Here is a 15047-nt window from a genome sequence, read left to right as displayed (position 1 = left end):
CTGTTTTTTCAGTTAGTGTGTGTAGAGCGATGGATTTCATTCTGACATCTTTCAAATGAAAATGAGCGGAGTACGCATACTGACAAAACATTATATTTTGTCACAAGGAGGGGAAGAGTGCTGGCACCATCCAAGGGTGCTAAACCAGGATCTGCAGGCTCTGCACCCCTTGTCCTCCCCGCAGGGTCTTGATTAGGGATCCTTTCATTTGCAGGTGACAAAGATGAGAGAAGAGACTTGCAGGGGACTCTTGCCTGGTAAATGGGATTTCAGACACGCCCTTTAGAGCCAGGTCCCTCTGCCCACCCTACCCTGGAGCATGAGCTCAGTGGTTTGGCATTTCTGGGTGTGGAGGAGGGACCTGGAGACAACCACCGTGAGTAGGAACCTGAGGCGGAAAATTCCTCTGGAGAACGATCATTTCTTGCACTTTGTGTTTTACCGCTTGGTCCCGTGGGAAGCTTCTCCACCAGGCTGACCCACTGGGATACATAATGGGAGGAACTGAAGAAGCCCCTCCTCCCGGAGAGCCCTAACCTGCTGGAGTTGAGCTGCTGCGGCTTTGCTCCCTGCAGCCAGGGCCATTTCCCTCCAACATCTACTTCTCCCCGCTGGACCAGAGCAAGAGGCTAACCCGGGCCTTGCGCACAGGGACCGGAGCTGGCTTTTCTAGGTGGGAGGGTCAAGTTAGCCCAGTGGAGGGATGGGGGTATGGTGCTCATGTGGTCACTGCGGTGGGAGTTAAGATGAATTCCCGAGGGTGAACAAGCAGAGAAAAACTCCTGAAAGAAATGAGAGCCTAGGACACCGAGCCCGCCATCCTGTCCCTTTCTGCCTAGATCGCCCAATTTGCTTCACCATGAAATGCACCTTTTTGATGAATGTGGAGTGAAGTTTCTCAACACCATAGAGATTCCTGGAGCCTGAGGCAATGCAGGCAAGGTGGCTTTCTCAGAAAGGCCAAAGACTTGTTCTCACCGAGATGAAATAAAGACACTTTTGTCTTAATTCCTGAGGACAAATGTAACAACCTCCCAGGCTTTTATCTTGAGTCTCTGATTCTTTTGGCCCTGAAATGACATCTGGATCACAGCATCTGAGCATGTAATTTGTCTGGTTTTGCCTGTGTTTCTCTGAGCGTTCAGGCATAGCCAGGTACATTCACTGTGAATTTGCTCACCGTGTGGGAGAGTGATTCTCAGCCATCTTAATGCTGCGACCCTTTAATACAGTTCCTCATGTTGTGGTGAGTCCCAACTACACAATTATTTTTGTTACTACTCATAGCTATAATTTTGCTTCTGTTATGACTTGTAATGTAAATAACTGTGTTTTCCGATGGTCTTGGGTAACCTCTGTAAGATGGTCATTAATTAGATAAGCCTCCACAGGTCACAATCCACAGGGAAGAAACAAGGATGTAGGAGTTTTCAAACCCCCAGTCTATGCAAACATCAAATGACAGACCTTTGTCCAGGGGATTAGTTATGGCATTGAGACACCTGACCAATGGTGACAAATTCAGTTCAATTTGCATTATAAGTAATGTAACCGGAAGCATGAGGTTTTTGTCATAGAAGCCGGGAAGGGAGATGTGACCATCGTTGTCAGGTGCTATTGCCCCTCAGTTCTAGTCTTAAAAGAATAGTCATTTTGTATAAATGTGGGCATGAGAAAATCCAATGCTAATAATCTTATTTTTATGATGGTTACTCCAAGCTTTAAATTGTCAGCTCCTCTGGAACCCCCAAATTATGACCTGCTGAACCAAAGTTCATTTTTAAGCAGCCACCGATGAGAACAACTATTCACAGAGCACAGGAAACCAGTAAGGATGCAGCAGTGACAGACACTGCCCTACCAGGGGAAATGAACTAAACTCTGGTGAGGACCAGAGTCCTTACCTTTCTGGGCCAGGCCTTAGGAGATGCTATCTGACAGTTGCTTTTGTTAGCAGCGATTTTCATCTCTGAATTTTGAACCTAGTATCTATCCTTATCTCGTAGATAATACAAACCATGTGGCATGGACCATATCCTTTTTGAATAGTTAGTATTGTGCTTTGTAACCAAGAAGGGCAGTTTCTGCCTAGCCTGTACCTGGGGTTGCCAAATACCATGTGTATATGACCGTGGTGGTTTGAAAGGAAGTGATCCTCACAGGGAGTGGCACTATTAGGAGGTGTGGTCTTGTTGGAAGAAGTGTGTCCCTGTGGAGGCAGGCTTTGAGGTCTCACATATGCTCAAGATACCACCCAGAGTCTCAGTCTACTTCCGGTTACCTGTAAGATGTAGGGCACCCAGCTGCTTCTCCAGTATCATGTCTGCCTGCACGCCTCCATGGTGCATCATGACAGTAGTGGACCAGAGACCTCTGAAACTGGAAGCCACCCCAGTCAAATGTTTTTCCTTTATGAAAATTGCCATGGTCATGGTGCCTCTTCACAGCAGTAGAACCCTAAAACAATGATGATGCTTCAATGCACACCATCACATTGGTTGAGTCCCATGCTCTAACTGAACATTTCTGAATATGTAGCTGAATGCATTGCATGACTCATAGCCGTGTACACAAGTCCCGTTGTTTCTCTAAGGTTTGTTTTGTGAAATGCCCTCTCATCTTGATGCTGGTGGCAGGGTTGGTGTCTACCACTGACTGGAAGCTCTCAGAGCAGCAAGCTGCCACAATCAAAGGGACACTGTCATTTGTTTGCCTATGTCCAGCGTTATGAATGCATTTTTTCCTATATATTTTGTCATTAAAAATTTATCTCTGGCAAGAAGATAACTCTAGTTCCTGATAGACTATTTGGCTTTTCTATTGTTTGCACATGCCACTGGCTAACATACCCAGGAGAGAAATCAGAAGCCATGATTGACAGTTTTCTCCCTCACATAGCAAATCCATCAAGACTTGTCCTTGCCCTATAACTTTCTCAACTTAATTACCTCTCTCCATGTCCATGCATAGCACCCTAGTTCGGGTCTTGTCTTCTGCAATGGCATTAGCTACCTCAGTTTCTCTCGGGTCTTCCTTTTTAAAAATTTTGAGATAATAGCATTATTGTTATTATTAGTATGTTTACACATGATGCATATGTGACCAGTGCCACACATGGTACCTAGTAGCTAATGTTATTTGGTTTTCTTTTGGGCCCTCCATTGATGCCCTCATCCCTTCCTAATTCACTATAAAACATTTTATACATCAGGTATGCTAAAAACTTGGAAGATAAATTGAGACCCCAAATTGTGTACTGTCTCCCTCCCTTTCTGATGTGACTAGTTCAGGTTTAAGCTCTGCTATCTTTTCAGGGAACATTTTTTTTTATCTTGATTTGATTTTCTGCAGCTTCGCGTTTGTATGAAAATCAAGTGGAGTATGAGAGAGGAGGAAAGGCAGTGAAGGGCGATGATCACTGTGACGACCATGAACAGTCACTGGCCAATTTATGGGGAGAAAAAGTCTAAATTAATACAGAGTGAAAGATGAAATCCTGAGGCTTCTCTAAAACCTGGAGAGGAAGCCAACTTCTCGAGTAAATGAGTAAAAAACCATATTCGAGACAGGAAAGTGGGGGGAAAACCATCACACCGTGGATAGGGGTGAGAGACGCGCAGTCAATTGTGTTTGGTAATTGGTTTTAAATTATTGACTTACTTGAGATGAGGGAACTAGATTATTTGATGGAAAATGTTGATGCTTGCTGCTCTGCATCAGCTACCCTTCGCTTGCCTGGAATGTTGATAGCGCACAAATTCCTGCCAGTTGCATGGACGGGGATCAGAGAAAGCAATTGATTCTAAGATACTTATCGTATAGATTAATGATAAGCTATTTCCTTGGGCCACCAGCCCAGATGTTCACAGTTCAGAAGTTCAGAAGCAAACCCTGCTGGGGGAACAAATTAAAGCCACATGCAGACAGGGGCCAAAGGCTGTAGCTGCAGAGCGTGGAGGAATCTTGAGAAAGCCATGTAATGAGCATCAGGACAGCAGTAGGTAAAGTCCAAGAGCAAGAGGCTGGACCAGCTGGCGGTTGACGGCACAGACAGGATGTCGTTCCCGTTAGTGCCAGGATGGTGGGCGAACATCCTCTCGTTACCCAGGCTCATGTCGCCGTGGATAATCCAAAATGATAGTTGGCTTTTGGCTCTGCTGCCTGGGTCCATGTCCAAATGTGTTTCTGTGATCTCAGATTTCATATTGCAGGAAATATGAAGATGCATTTTCAGAACTGAAGCTGGGCACTTCAAACATTTTTCCTCTATTGTTTCTCTGTTCAGCTACTTGCTCATTCTTACCTTCCCTAATCTCTGTGCAATGAAGGTTAGGAGTCTATTGATCTATAGACTATTTAAAAAGTCTGACGTTTTAATGAGTGAGTGAGTGAGTGAGTGCACAAAGTACACTCAACACCAAAGCACTGATGGCAAACTAATCAATCACACGTGATTATTTAGGAGTGTTAGGGGCCGATGGGAGTCCCAGAGTTATCCCACAGACTTGAAGTTATCGCTAAAGATTTCAGATTGTAAAAATATCGCATTGATTCTAAAGATTCCTCTTAATCCGTCTTGCAAATATTTAGGTCTGCGAGGTGGCTGTGACCATTCCATCCCCAGACAGCATGGCACTTCCATGCTCGTTCCCAGGCTGCAGCTGTGTCCCTTGCATGAGGGAAAAGATCATCGTGCACCACAAATGTCCTCACGGAGCCAAGGGGATCGTACGGTCCTGTTTCTGTAGTAGGTGACTCTCCTAAGCCAATCCAGGCAACAGATACCATGCTGCCAAAGCTCTTTGGTTAAGATTCCCCTTCAATCATCACTAGGTTTATTTTGTATATTCTTAATAGAGGTACTCGCCATTAAAGTCGATGTGTATCATGCTTGCAATGTTGTCTCAAAATTTATTACTTGCCTACCCAAACTTGGGCAGAGGAGAAATGAGTTAACAAGTTTCTCCCCCTAAGGTTGCTATCAGACCTATAGGTGAGGAACCCATGCAATGAAAGCAAGATGACGTGTCCGCATACAACATGACAGTGACTCCTCTCAGGATGACAATCATGAAGACTGGAGAGGCCACAATCTCTCCTAGAAAAGACAAGCGCTTTTCAAGTCTAAGACGGCATTTAATTGACTTAGACTGAAAAGGATTCTTTGTTCCGGATTCTACATTGAATCTTCCTCTTTCTTTTTTCTTTTAGCAGAATAGCAGATCTTGTGTTTTTAATTAGCCCACATTTCTAGTGTCATTTGAGTTGATTATGAACTCAGGATGGGAAGTTGAATGGATTCATCCAAGCAATAAAATCAGTTGCGGGAAATTCGTGTGAGTCTGTCTCTTCAGACACGCTCTGGGGGAAAAGGAATGCAGTGTTTTGATCCGTAATGTCAATCCTTTTAAGTTGCAACTACAGTTGTATCTACGTCCCTTCAAAGTGTTTGTGCAATCCTTGAGCCCTCTGTGTCCTTCTGTAATAAGGACAATAACCAGACGCATCTCCTAATCTGCTCTAAGGATTAGCTGCGGTCACATATGCAAAGCACTTAACGTCATGCTCTGGTCATGGAACAAAACACTCCATATGTATCAGCTCAGAGGGTTCTGGCTGCTCACTGAACTGTCCAGGCAGAAGCAGCTGGCTCCCAGGGATGCTAAAACAGGAATACCAGAGCACAGTTTCAGATTCGCATGTTTCTAGGTCTCTGAGAACAGCGCTGGACTGAGAAACAGACTGCGTTCCCATAAGACCCCCACTCCTTGGCTACTTCAGAGTTCAGCGTCAGAGACTTCTTGGGACAATCACCTCCCCAAGAGTTTGCTTGAAGTGTGACTGGGCCTGGGTGGGTGGAACACACAGCATAGCCTGCTTAGTTTTATGAGGGGAGAAAATTATATTGAGGCTCTGCATTCTAGACTGAACTGGGCACCCCCAAGATCCTAAGGAAGTGTTAGCTTCTGATATAACTGCATTTGACGACAAGGCCCTTTCAGGTGACAATCAAAGTCAAATAAAATCATATTGGTGAGACCTTAGTTTGATAGGACAGGTGTCCTTCTAGAAGAGAATCAGAACTCCTATCATCTATCTATCTATCTATCTATCTATCATCTATCTATCTATCATCTATCTATCCTTCTCTATCTTCCATGTGCAAACAAGATGAGAAGCCAGGAAAAGAGGCCTCAGCAGGAACCAACACAGCTGGCAACTTGACATCGGACTAAACTCTGGGAAAGCAGACTTTTGTTGCTTAAACCTCCCAGACTGGGGGTTTCTGTTGTAAGACAGATGTGAATATCATCAAAGATTGAAGGTTCACAGGTGGGGCTTTGAGAGGTGACTGGATCACGAGGGTACTAACCCGTCTTAGTCCATTGATGAGTTCATAGGTGCGTGGACTATTAGGAGGTGGGAAAGTAGGTCACCAGAGGGAGGGGCACTAGAGGATAGTTTGGAATCCTGGTCCCTCCCTCTTTCTCTAGGGTTCCTGATGCAGAGAGGCCAGCAGTCTCCTCTGCTATAAATGCTGCCACCGTGAAATTCTTCCTTAACTCCAGCCCCAGGCAATAGAGACAGCAGAACTAAAACTAAAGATTAATACTGATACCATGAGCTGAAGTGAAATCCCTTCTTTTAGGTTGTTTCTCTCGAGTATTTTGCTATGGCAACAAAAGCTACCTATTACAGTGTGGGGCACGTGATAACGCTACCCAACACACCAGGTAGGCAATGACCGCTGCTTTGACTGGCCGGTTATGCACACATTGACTAAATAAATAGGATCTGCTTAGTGACAGGCAAAGCACCAAGTGCTTGGAATACAGAGATAAGGACATGGCTTGTCTCTTAAAGCCTGTATCTAGTTGAAGCACAGCTGTGCAATGTGTTGTCATTTGAATGAGACGTGCTGTGACCACAGGTGTGCCCCATAGCATGGGAGCACGTTCAGTCACCTACACAATTACAGAGCTAGTAAAAGCACTCATCGAAGCTGGGACTTCATGAAAAGGACCAGTGTTGGGGCGGGGGGGGGGGAGGGAACGAGAGTGGGTCCAGGCTTTGTTGTGTTGAGTTGAAGTCCTCAGCTTGCCTGCCAGTGGATCAGAGACCAAGGTCAGAGCCCAAAGATCAAGGTTAGAGACTCTTAGTGGAGGTCATGAACACACAGGTGGTGGCTGATGATGACATACATGATAGTGTCTGGAGACATGAACGGAGAGACCCTGTGAAGTGCTGGTTATGGACGGGCAGACCAGAGGAGTAGAGGGCTAGAACTGGAACCCAGCAAAAACAAACCAACTCTGAAAGGCCAGAGTAGGATTATCAAGACAGCCTTGATCTCTTCAAAACACAAGTTTAATGTCCATCGGTTTATTACCATTCCATAAAAGGACTGCCCCAGTTTCAGAAACAAAGCCACACAGAGTGTTCTCCACGTTAACAGATTTTGAAAATAAATTAGAACACTTACTTAGCAACCAAAACTACCGAGCACAGTGTTACTTTCAGACAATTCAAAAGGCACTTGGGGATTTTTTTTTCCTCTTTGCCTCAGGGCATCGTGAACTCTAATTAGGCTGCCCTGGTCAGCTGCGGAGTGCTGATGAATGGGGAGTTAATTGACCATTGGATAAAGCAATTCTAACTCAGAATGGGACAGCTCACTAGCAGGGACAGAGAAGGGGCATTCAATTCCCAGATCACAGGAGGCAGCCAGCAAACTCTTTCAGAGACCCAAACTATCTCCGTCAGAAAAATGAAAAACCTTCAACCTTCAGCCTCTCCCTATGCTCCCTGCTGGTGAATTTAAGAGGCTTGCCAACTGTTGGGACGCTCAGAGAGCTAACTGACCCCCACACAGCATCCTAATATTCTAGAAATAATGGTGATGCCCACACATTTCAAGGATTCTAATTGCCATCTAAAGGCTTGGATTCCCCGAGAGATTCTGGGTTTGGGGACTGAATTGAATAATCACGTGTCCTTCCTAGGCTCTGGTTAGAAATCCTCTCTCTTTGCTTGTGAACTAATAGCAAGCTGTCAGTTCTGTCACTGCCAGAATCAAAGACAGTAAGTAAACTTGAGTAGAGGTGTCAGGAGATATGATCCCCAGACTCCCAGAATTCCATGACCCCCCCCCCGATGTTCTAGCAAAGAACAAGAGCTGTTTGTTCCCCAATGCTTAAAAGAAGTCAGCATGGGAATCCCCCCCCCCCTCCTGTCCCTGCTGAGTGGGACTGCTGGGTTTGGGAAGGCGTTCACTGACCACTTCTGCCAAGAACCAACTAGAAAAAGATGCTGGAGAAAGGAAAAGAACCGGCTGGGTGTGGGCACCGCTGCTTGCTGACCCCTTGGGTTGTCTGTACGGTAGGGGGTAGTTGTGATGTCGTTATAATCAGATGCACCCAGGTCTGGAGCTATTCGTCATCATCATCGTCGTCATCATCGCTGTCATCGTTATCCTCATCATCAGAATTATCATCATCGTCGTCGTCATCGTCATCATTGTCGTTATCGCCATCATCATCTTCCTCTTCATTGTCATCATCTTCAGTGTTGATCTTTCCAGAAAGCACATCCTCAATCCAGTCTTCCAGCTCCTCGGCTGTGGGCAGGTCATCATCGTCTGGGATCTCCATCCAGACGCTGTCAGCCTGCAGTGACACACAGAATGAACCAAGGCGTGAGTGGGTAGAGGTTGAGACAGACCAGGACTTTCTAAGAAGCTCTGTTGAGTAGGCCCCCAACTCTCTCACACCTATCAGGGATATGTACAGATAGACAAATGGAAATACCAAACTGCAGAACACTCCTGTACAGTATTCTGTTTCAATAACAGCAAAAGAAATGGGCGTTCTACTACCCAAGAGAATGTAAATGTGCATACACATAAATGAATGAATGAGTCAATCTTCTTTCAAATTTCAAAAGTCAAGAAATGTAGAGATTGAGAGAACACTTACTACACAGCAGCAAAGAGACCTTGTTAGTTGGCCTTTATTCACAAAAAGAGCTGTGTTCACTGGGCTGCAGTGGGCCCTCTATTGTGGCTCCTTCTCCTTACTCTTACTGTTAACGTTGTTGAATCTGCCCCGCTTCTGTCTTGTTGTGTATTAGATGTCTGGACTGAGTCTAAATTTCTTCCCACTCTGTCTGTTCATCTCAGTAGCTCTTCCCACCCTGAATTCATCCGTGCTGAAACTTCTGTCATCGGGGTCTCCTGACTGAGTGGGTTACTGCTAGAATGGGTTTCTGGACATCAACCTCTCCATCTCTCTTAGGCAATGGTAGCTCCAGGCATGAGTTGCCTGTATAAGAAGGCCTTGTTCTTTGGCTTGGAAAGTGAATACAAGAGGATGTTCTTGGGTGGAAAGTTCAAGGTCAACGAGTCAGGTTGGACTAGCTACATAAGCAAGGAAAGACACTCCTCCTCGAGAAGATTGGGACTGGCTTGAGCCCAGGCTCGGGCTGTACCAGCAAGCTCCTAGAGTTTGGGAAAGACCCAAGAGTTCTACTTGCAGCTGTAGACTCCTGAATGATCTCATAGTTGGGGTTGTATAACAGCCAACAGGGTGGCTGAGAGCGCCTGATCAGGTCTTGATGGGGATACTCACGTCTGTTACATTCACTACCCCGATCTGTGGCTTGAACAAGTCAATTTTGAAAGTCTTCTCCCAGTAAGCGACAAGCTGCAGCAACAAAAAGGCCAGGTTAGACAGTGGGCGGAGGGCTGGACTCACCTGCCAGCCTGCTGTAGTAACCGGGTTGTGATTGGTTGAATGCCTTTGAAACAATTGCGGACACTCAGGAAATTGAAGGCTAGCTTCATCTCTAAAGCACTTTATGCCTTAAGCAAAAGATGCCACAACACGAGCTGTAACAACACCGACCATAAATGCTTCCACCACTCTCAGGGAGACTAGCACAAAGATGGCCAAGGCCAACCCCCAAATTATAACATGTTGGTAGTTTATGGGTAACGAAAGAGCCATTTCTCTCTACCTCCCTTTAAATGTTCCATTTTTAGAATCCCTTATCTTGTGCCTCCCTGTCACATGAGATGCCTGGGAAAACATTGATAGGCTGTAACTTGGCATAAGATGCAAACACAAGCTAGGTTTCTTCAGTGCAGTGTGGACTCCATCTGGACAGATCTCTGGCTGGGGCAGGCCAGTGGAGTTAATGGAGTCCATGAAGCTAAGAAAATGGAGATGTTCAGGGGCAGAGGCTTCCCTAGTAAATGTGGGGCCTTCGTGGAGTTGGTGTTATAGATCTGGAAATTAGAAATGCCCGGAAATTGCTTTGCAAGTACCCAGATGGATGCAGAACTGACCAAAAAATGACAGGTCATCTACAAGTTTGCATACTGAGACAGTCGGGGTAAACTGGAAATAACGCAGCAGAAAACAAACCAGGAAAGCAATGCTGTGTGCTTACACGGCCATGGCTTTCTTATGTTTACCCAGAGTTGTGCCATAGACCTCAAATGTTATGGAAGTCTCTGCCTTTGGTTCACCCAACCCCTGTGTGTGTACGATTTGACGTTAGTGTTTTCTGTCTAATAACCAGTCATTGCCTATGCAACTCATAGCCAGAAAATAACCAAATTGGTATAGTTACCAGCAGTTAGCCATACCAGAAGCGATCAATAGACCAAGCTTTAACTTTACTATGGGTCTCAGTGGGACTTCCACATCTGCTAGGTTTAGTTTAGCATCCAGGTGTTGCCCTTTCTCAGTGGGATAGGGGTTGTAACAATGCCTGTTTAGGGAGTGAGCTATGAGGACATTTGTAGAGAAATCTCTGTAATCTAGTACCTATGTGTTAGTCTTGAAGGCTCTTGAAGAGACTCAAGTTCAACCCCATGTAGTGTTGGGGATCCTGGCTCGTGGTGCAGCATTGAACTTGGCCAGTAGAGAATGTTCATTACAGTAGAGGAATAGCTTCCTGCGTTATTATTATCACTGGTTCCTATGTGGCCTGAATTCTGTATGCTTTGTTCAAAACTAAGAATTATTAGAGCTTTCTTGCTATTCCTCATTGACAGAGGTTAGACTGGGGTGGTAAAGTCACTGTGCCTTCCACATGTACTAGGCATGATGCTGAGTCTTAGAGAACTTGCGAGAAGCAAGCCAGGCATGGTCTCTGCCCTCAGACAGCACGTTCCTTTGCTTCATCAAGTTCTTAGCTCTACAAAGTGTTCACTTCTGACTCTATTCTCTAATAATTTAGGTTGTTTCTGGAGGCTCAGGGAGAGGTGGGTGGCGATACAAAAGGGCCATATTGTTGCTTAAAGAAAGAATGCCCCCAGCTGCCCTGGATGGGCCTCTCCAAGAGTAGTCACTTCTTGGCATCTCAGAAGTGAGGACACTGATAAATCTGGCCACTGCCATGATTCCATAAAGCCAAGGTCAATGCTGTCCTGAAAGCATATGCACCCACTCCATATGCAGTGGCCTCTGGGTTTCTTCAAATGTCTTCTACTCTTTCAGTTTGCCCCTCGCGCTTGAAGACTTTGTGCTAAGCACAGATACGGATGGTGAAGGCCACCAGGGATGAGGCCTTGGCCTGGGCCACTCACCAGTGGGAAGTCATCTGGGTCAATCCACAAGATGCTCAAGTCAGGGTTGTCCGTGTTGTCCTGGGCAACCTGTTTCAGGATCTCCAGGAACTCATAGCCATCTGAATAGGGTTCAAGAAAGTTGAGTCACCCAGTGCATGCAGCACTCCTCACGTGGAGTACGAGAGCATGGTTTTTCCACAGGGCTTTCATGGCCATCTGGTGCATGCCCTCAATTACAGACTGAGTCTATAAAATGAGTCAGATGAAGAGCCGCAGACATAAAGGAGCTCATACAGAGAAAGCCAGGGCAATTTTAAGCAGAGAAATTGAAAGGTCACAGGGAAGTGGCCCCCTTTCTAAATGAAGATTTACCTTCATTTGTTCACCAGGAGATGAAAACTGAGTGGCCTTAGTGACAAAGGTCAGTCCCAGAGCAGAGGAAGCTCTCTGCCTGTCCCCAATAATTCTGTGTGTGCCAAGCATGTGCCGTCCCTGGGTTCCCCACATTTGCTCTACGGCCCTGGAACAGCCTGGAATTTCCAACACCTTCAAACTAGGTCGGCCTCCCTCTGCTCCACAGCCCACTCCGGCACAAGCTCTGGTAGCGCCAGCTCTCCCTGTCCTCTGTCAGCAATATTCTCTGCCCCAGAGAGGGGATGAATCATAGGAAAAGCAGGGGCAGGCCTTCCGCACTTTGAGCCTGAGCCCTGCAGCACACAGTTCTTTCTTCCATAAGCAAAAATTTTGCAAGAACATTTAGTAAGTGATACTGGAAATCCTGAACACACCCCCACTCAGAACTAGAGCAGAGACAAGTGGTCTGAACCTGGCAGGTTCCTGATCAAAAAACCACTGTGTGTGTATGTGTGTGTGTGTGTGTGTGTGTTTGTATACATGTGAGGAACATATATCATATGTGCACATAAGTCCACAGAAGACTCTCTGGAAGTTCAGGAAATCCAGAAGAGAACTAATATTTTGTTAAACAGTTATATTAAGGAAAATGAAAAAAACTCAGGGAAGCTCTTAGCAAGTCCCCTAGCACTTAGCAAGAAAGTTCTGCGTGAGCCACCAACAGCCAGTCCATCTCAGAACCTGAGCAGAGATAAGATCACGGTGGCAAATCTGATGACGTTGTCTTGCAGGTGGGAGGAGAGGGCCAGTGGTGGTGACCTGCTTGGAACAAGGACCACAGAGGCAACAGGACAACAGACTTCTCAAGAGATGCCAGTGTGTACAAGTGACGGTGACCCCACCTAGCTCTGTGTGGGTACTGCAGTGACTGGGTGGGGCTAGAGGACCAGTTGTAGGACCAGCTCCTACCAGTATACCAGTAGTATACAGCTCAAAAGAGACATCTTAGGTTTGGTTCTAAACAATCAAGTTACACATCTGTGATAGCTGAGTTTGTGGCCTGAGATTCACACCCTCTGTACAAACATAGGGGTTGTGCTTTAGAGCCCACGTATTCGCTGTTTGGAGGGTGCGGATGGCAAAAGCGTGGTTCTTATCTCCTGCATGTAGGCATCATTGAGAAAGCCAAGCTTTCCTCCTCCAGCCTCAAGTGTCCTTGCTGCCGTCTGGGTACATTGTGGCCCCTCTTCTGAGCATGTGGTCATGTCTCAGCGGAGGACAATAAGGGGATTCATGGAAGAGTTGTCTGTAGATTTGTGGATCCAAATGCATAGACCAGAAGAGAGAATTCCCCCCAGATCCCACAATTATGACTGCACACCTTGGAGAAGAAAAGGGCAATAATTGAGGTGACATGGCCGGTTCTCTGGAAGATGAAATGAAAACGGGAAAGGGGACCTGGACAGGTTTTACAAATCACAAAGAGGGTGAGGTCCAACAACACAGACCACGTTCAAGCTGAGTAAAAGTGGACTGGATCTCCTGGAGGGAGAGCAGAGATTCCCATGCCAAGGTTGCAGAAGGCCCAGCCTATGACCTACAAATGCTGCTGTGTTCTCATGGAAAAGCTCATGTAATGCTGAGATCTTATTAAAGGAACATTACATACAAGATCACACCGCCCCTGCTGTCTCTATCCTAGAACAGGTTCAGCAAAAGAAAGAAAAAGGAAGATTGAGTAAAAAACTGGGTTCTGTAAGAAAAAAAAAATACATTCAAATCTGTGTTAACCAAAAGAATTCATAGATGTGGCTTTATTTCCATGTTAAAGATTGTGAAAGGTTGTGTGTGTGTGTGTGTGTGTGTGTGTGTGTGTGTGTGTAAAGAGAATATTCTTCATGTATAGGGAGAGCAAGGAAAACTCAAAAACCATTTCTTCCCAAACAAAATGAATAAAATTGACTTTAAAGGCACAAAGCTTCATCAAGTCCCACATGATTGGGACACAGCTGGAGGCAACTGAGCCAGGAAGGATCAAATGACTGTTTCCTATATCAGTGACCTAGCTCAGAGGCCTTAGACTGTGACAGGCTACCTTTCAAAGCGAAGAGACCATAATCTGTACTAAGTAGATAGATAGGAGAAGGCTAGCTATAGACTCTTAGGCTTGAAGTTGTCTAGCATAGGCACTGGAGGACTAGGCTACCAGGGAATCACCCAAAAAGGAGACCTAATGTCCCCAGTAACCAGGCTGGTGAAAAGCCCCAGCCAGAATCCTCTGTCTCTCCCTTTTATTTCCAGGGAAGGTCCCTCTTCCCCTCCTAAAGTCTGATCCCAGAGCTCTTGATCCTACGAGGCACAAATCTCCATTTCTACACTAGCTTCTTTCTTGACAGACACCGGTCGTTGCTCTTTATGCGCAGAGTCTGCCACCTGCCACTCAGCCTTCCTCTCAGGGACATTTGCACTGAGCACTCACTGGGTCCTGAGGATACTTGCATTTCATCTTCCCATCTAGGCTGCATGGAGGATTTTACTACCTTCATTTTTCCAGAGAGCTCGAAGGAGGCAGCTTGCCCCTGCCGTCTATGAGTAAACAGCAGAGCCAGGAGTCGAACTCGGGTCTTCAGTCTACACACCTACAGATGGTTACTATCCGTCCTCCCTCTGAGGTCTCGGTATTCCTACCACAGAGCTGCCATCTTCCTTCCTCACTTCTGTACCTGAGTTTCCCTGGATGTGAAACTTTGTCCTCAGGAAGGTACAGGCCAGGTGAGGGAGGAGATGCAGTGTGGCCTCTCTCCTGGAAGTGGGGGTGGGCTGCCTCTGCCTTTCTGACAGAAATTGGAGCAAAGCTCCTGTCCTGCTTCTGAGCGTGCTCCTGAGGCCTGCCCTGTCTGTGGGGTCACCCCAGTGATGCTTTAAGTAAGCCCAGAGTCTCCAGGATGGCCTAAATAAAGAAAACTTGAGAACAGCAGGCCCTTCCCAGCCCCCAGACTGCAGGTCTGGAAGTTCAGGACCGAGGGCTGGGGAACGAGTGTGGAGCCAGGTTTCCCACGACAAGCAACTGGCCTCTGGGAATTGCATCCCTGTGTGACGAGAACCCGGTCATTATCCT

The 15047-nt window shown here is 46.2% G+C and overlaps 2 protein-coding genes across 2 annotated transcripts in view; one reads left to right on the top strand and one right to left on the bottom strand.

The window, feature by feature from the left end:
• Positions 1-458, top strand: part of Vangl1 (VANGL planar cell polarity protein 1) — a 51322-nt gene extending 50864 nt beyond the window's left edge. Inside the window, exon 8 of the mRNA XM_041638213.1 lies at positions 215-458. Within this exon, the coding sequence (XP_041494147.1) occupies positions 215-286 (72 nt within the window). The 3' untranslated portion in view covers positions 287-458. The remainder of the gene's footprint in view (positions 1-214) is intronic.
• A 6891-nt stretch (positions 459-7349) lies between these two features.
• The window catches only part of Casq2 (calsequestrin 2), a 60330-nt gene continuing 52632 nt past the window's right edge, over positions 7350-15047 (bottom strand). The window contains exons 9-11 of the mRNA XM_041638040.1: positions 11594-11694; positions 9627-9701; positions 7350-8666 (exon numbers count right to left, since the gene is read on the bottom strand). Of these exons, the coding sequence (XP_041493974.1) occupies positions 8430-8666; positions 9627-9701; positions 11594-11694 (413 nt within the window). The 3' untranslated portion in view covers positions 7350-8429. The remainder of the gene's footprint in view (positions 8667-9626; positions 9702-11593; positions 11695-15047) is intronic.

Source organism: Microtus oregoni, unplaced genomic scaffold (genome assembly GCF_018167655.1).
Source record: "Microtus oregoni isolate MIOR12 unplaced genomic scaffold, Mior012 000054F_ref0000373, whole genome shotgun sequence".
NCBI classification, from domain to species: Eukaryota; Metazoa; Chordata; class Mammalia; order Rodentia; family Cricetidae; genus Microtus; species Microtus oregoni.
Note: the sequence above shows the minus strand (reverse complement) of the source record. Positions and strands in the feature narration are given on the sequence as shown.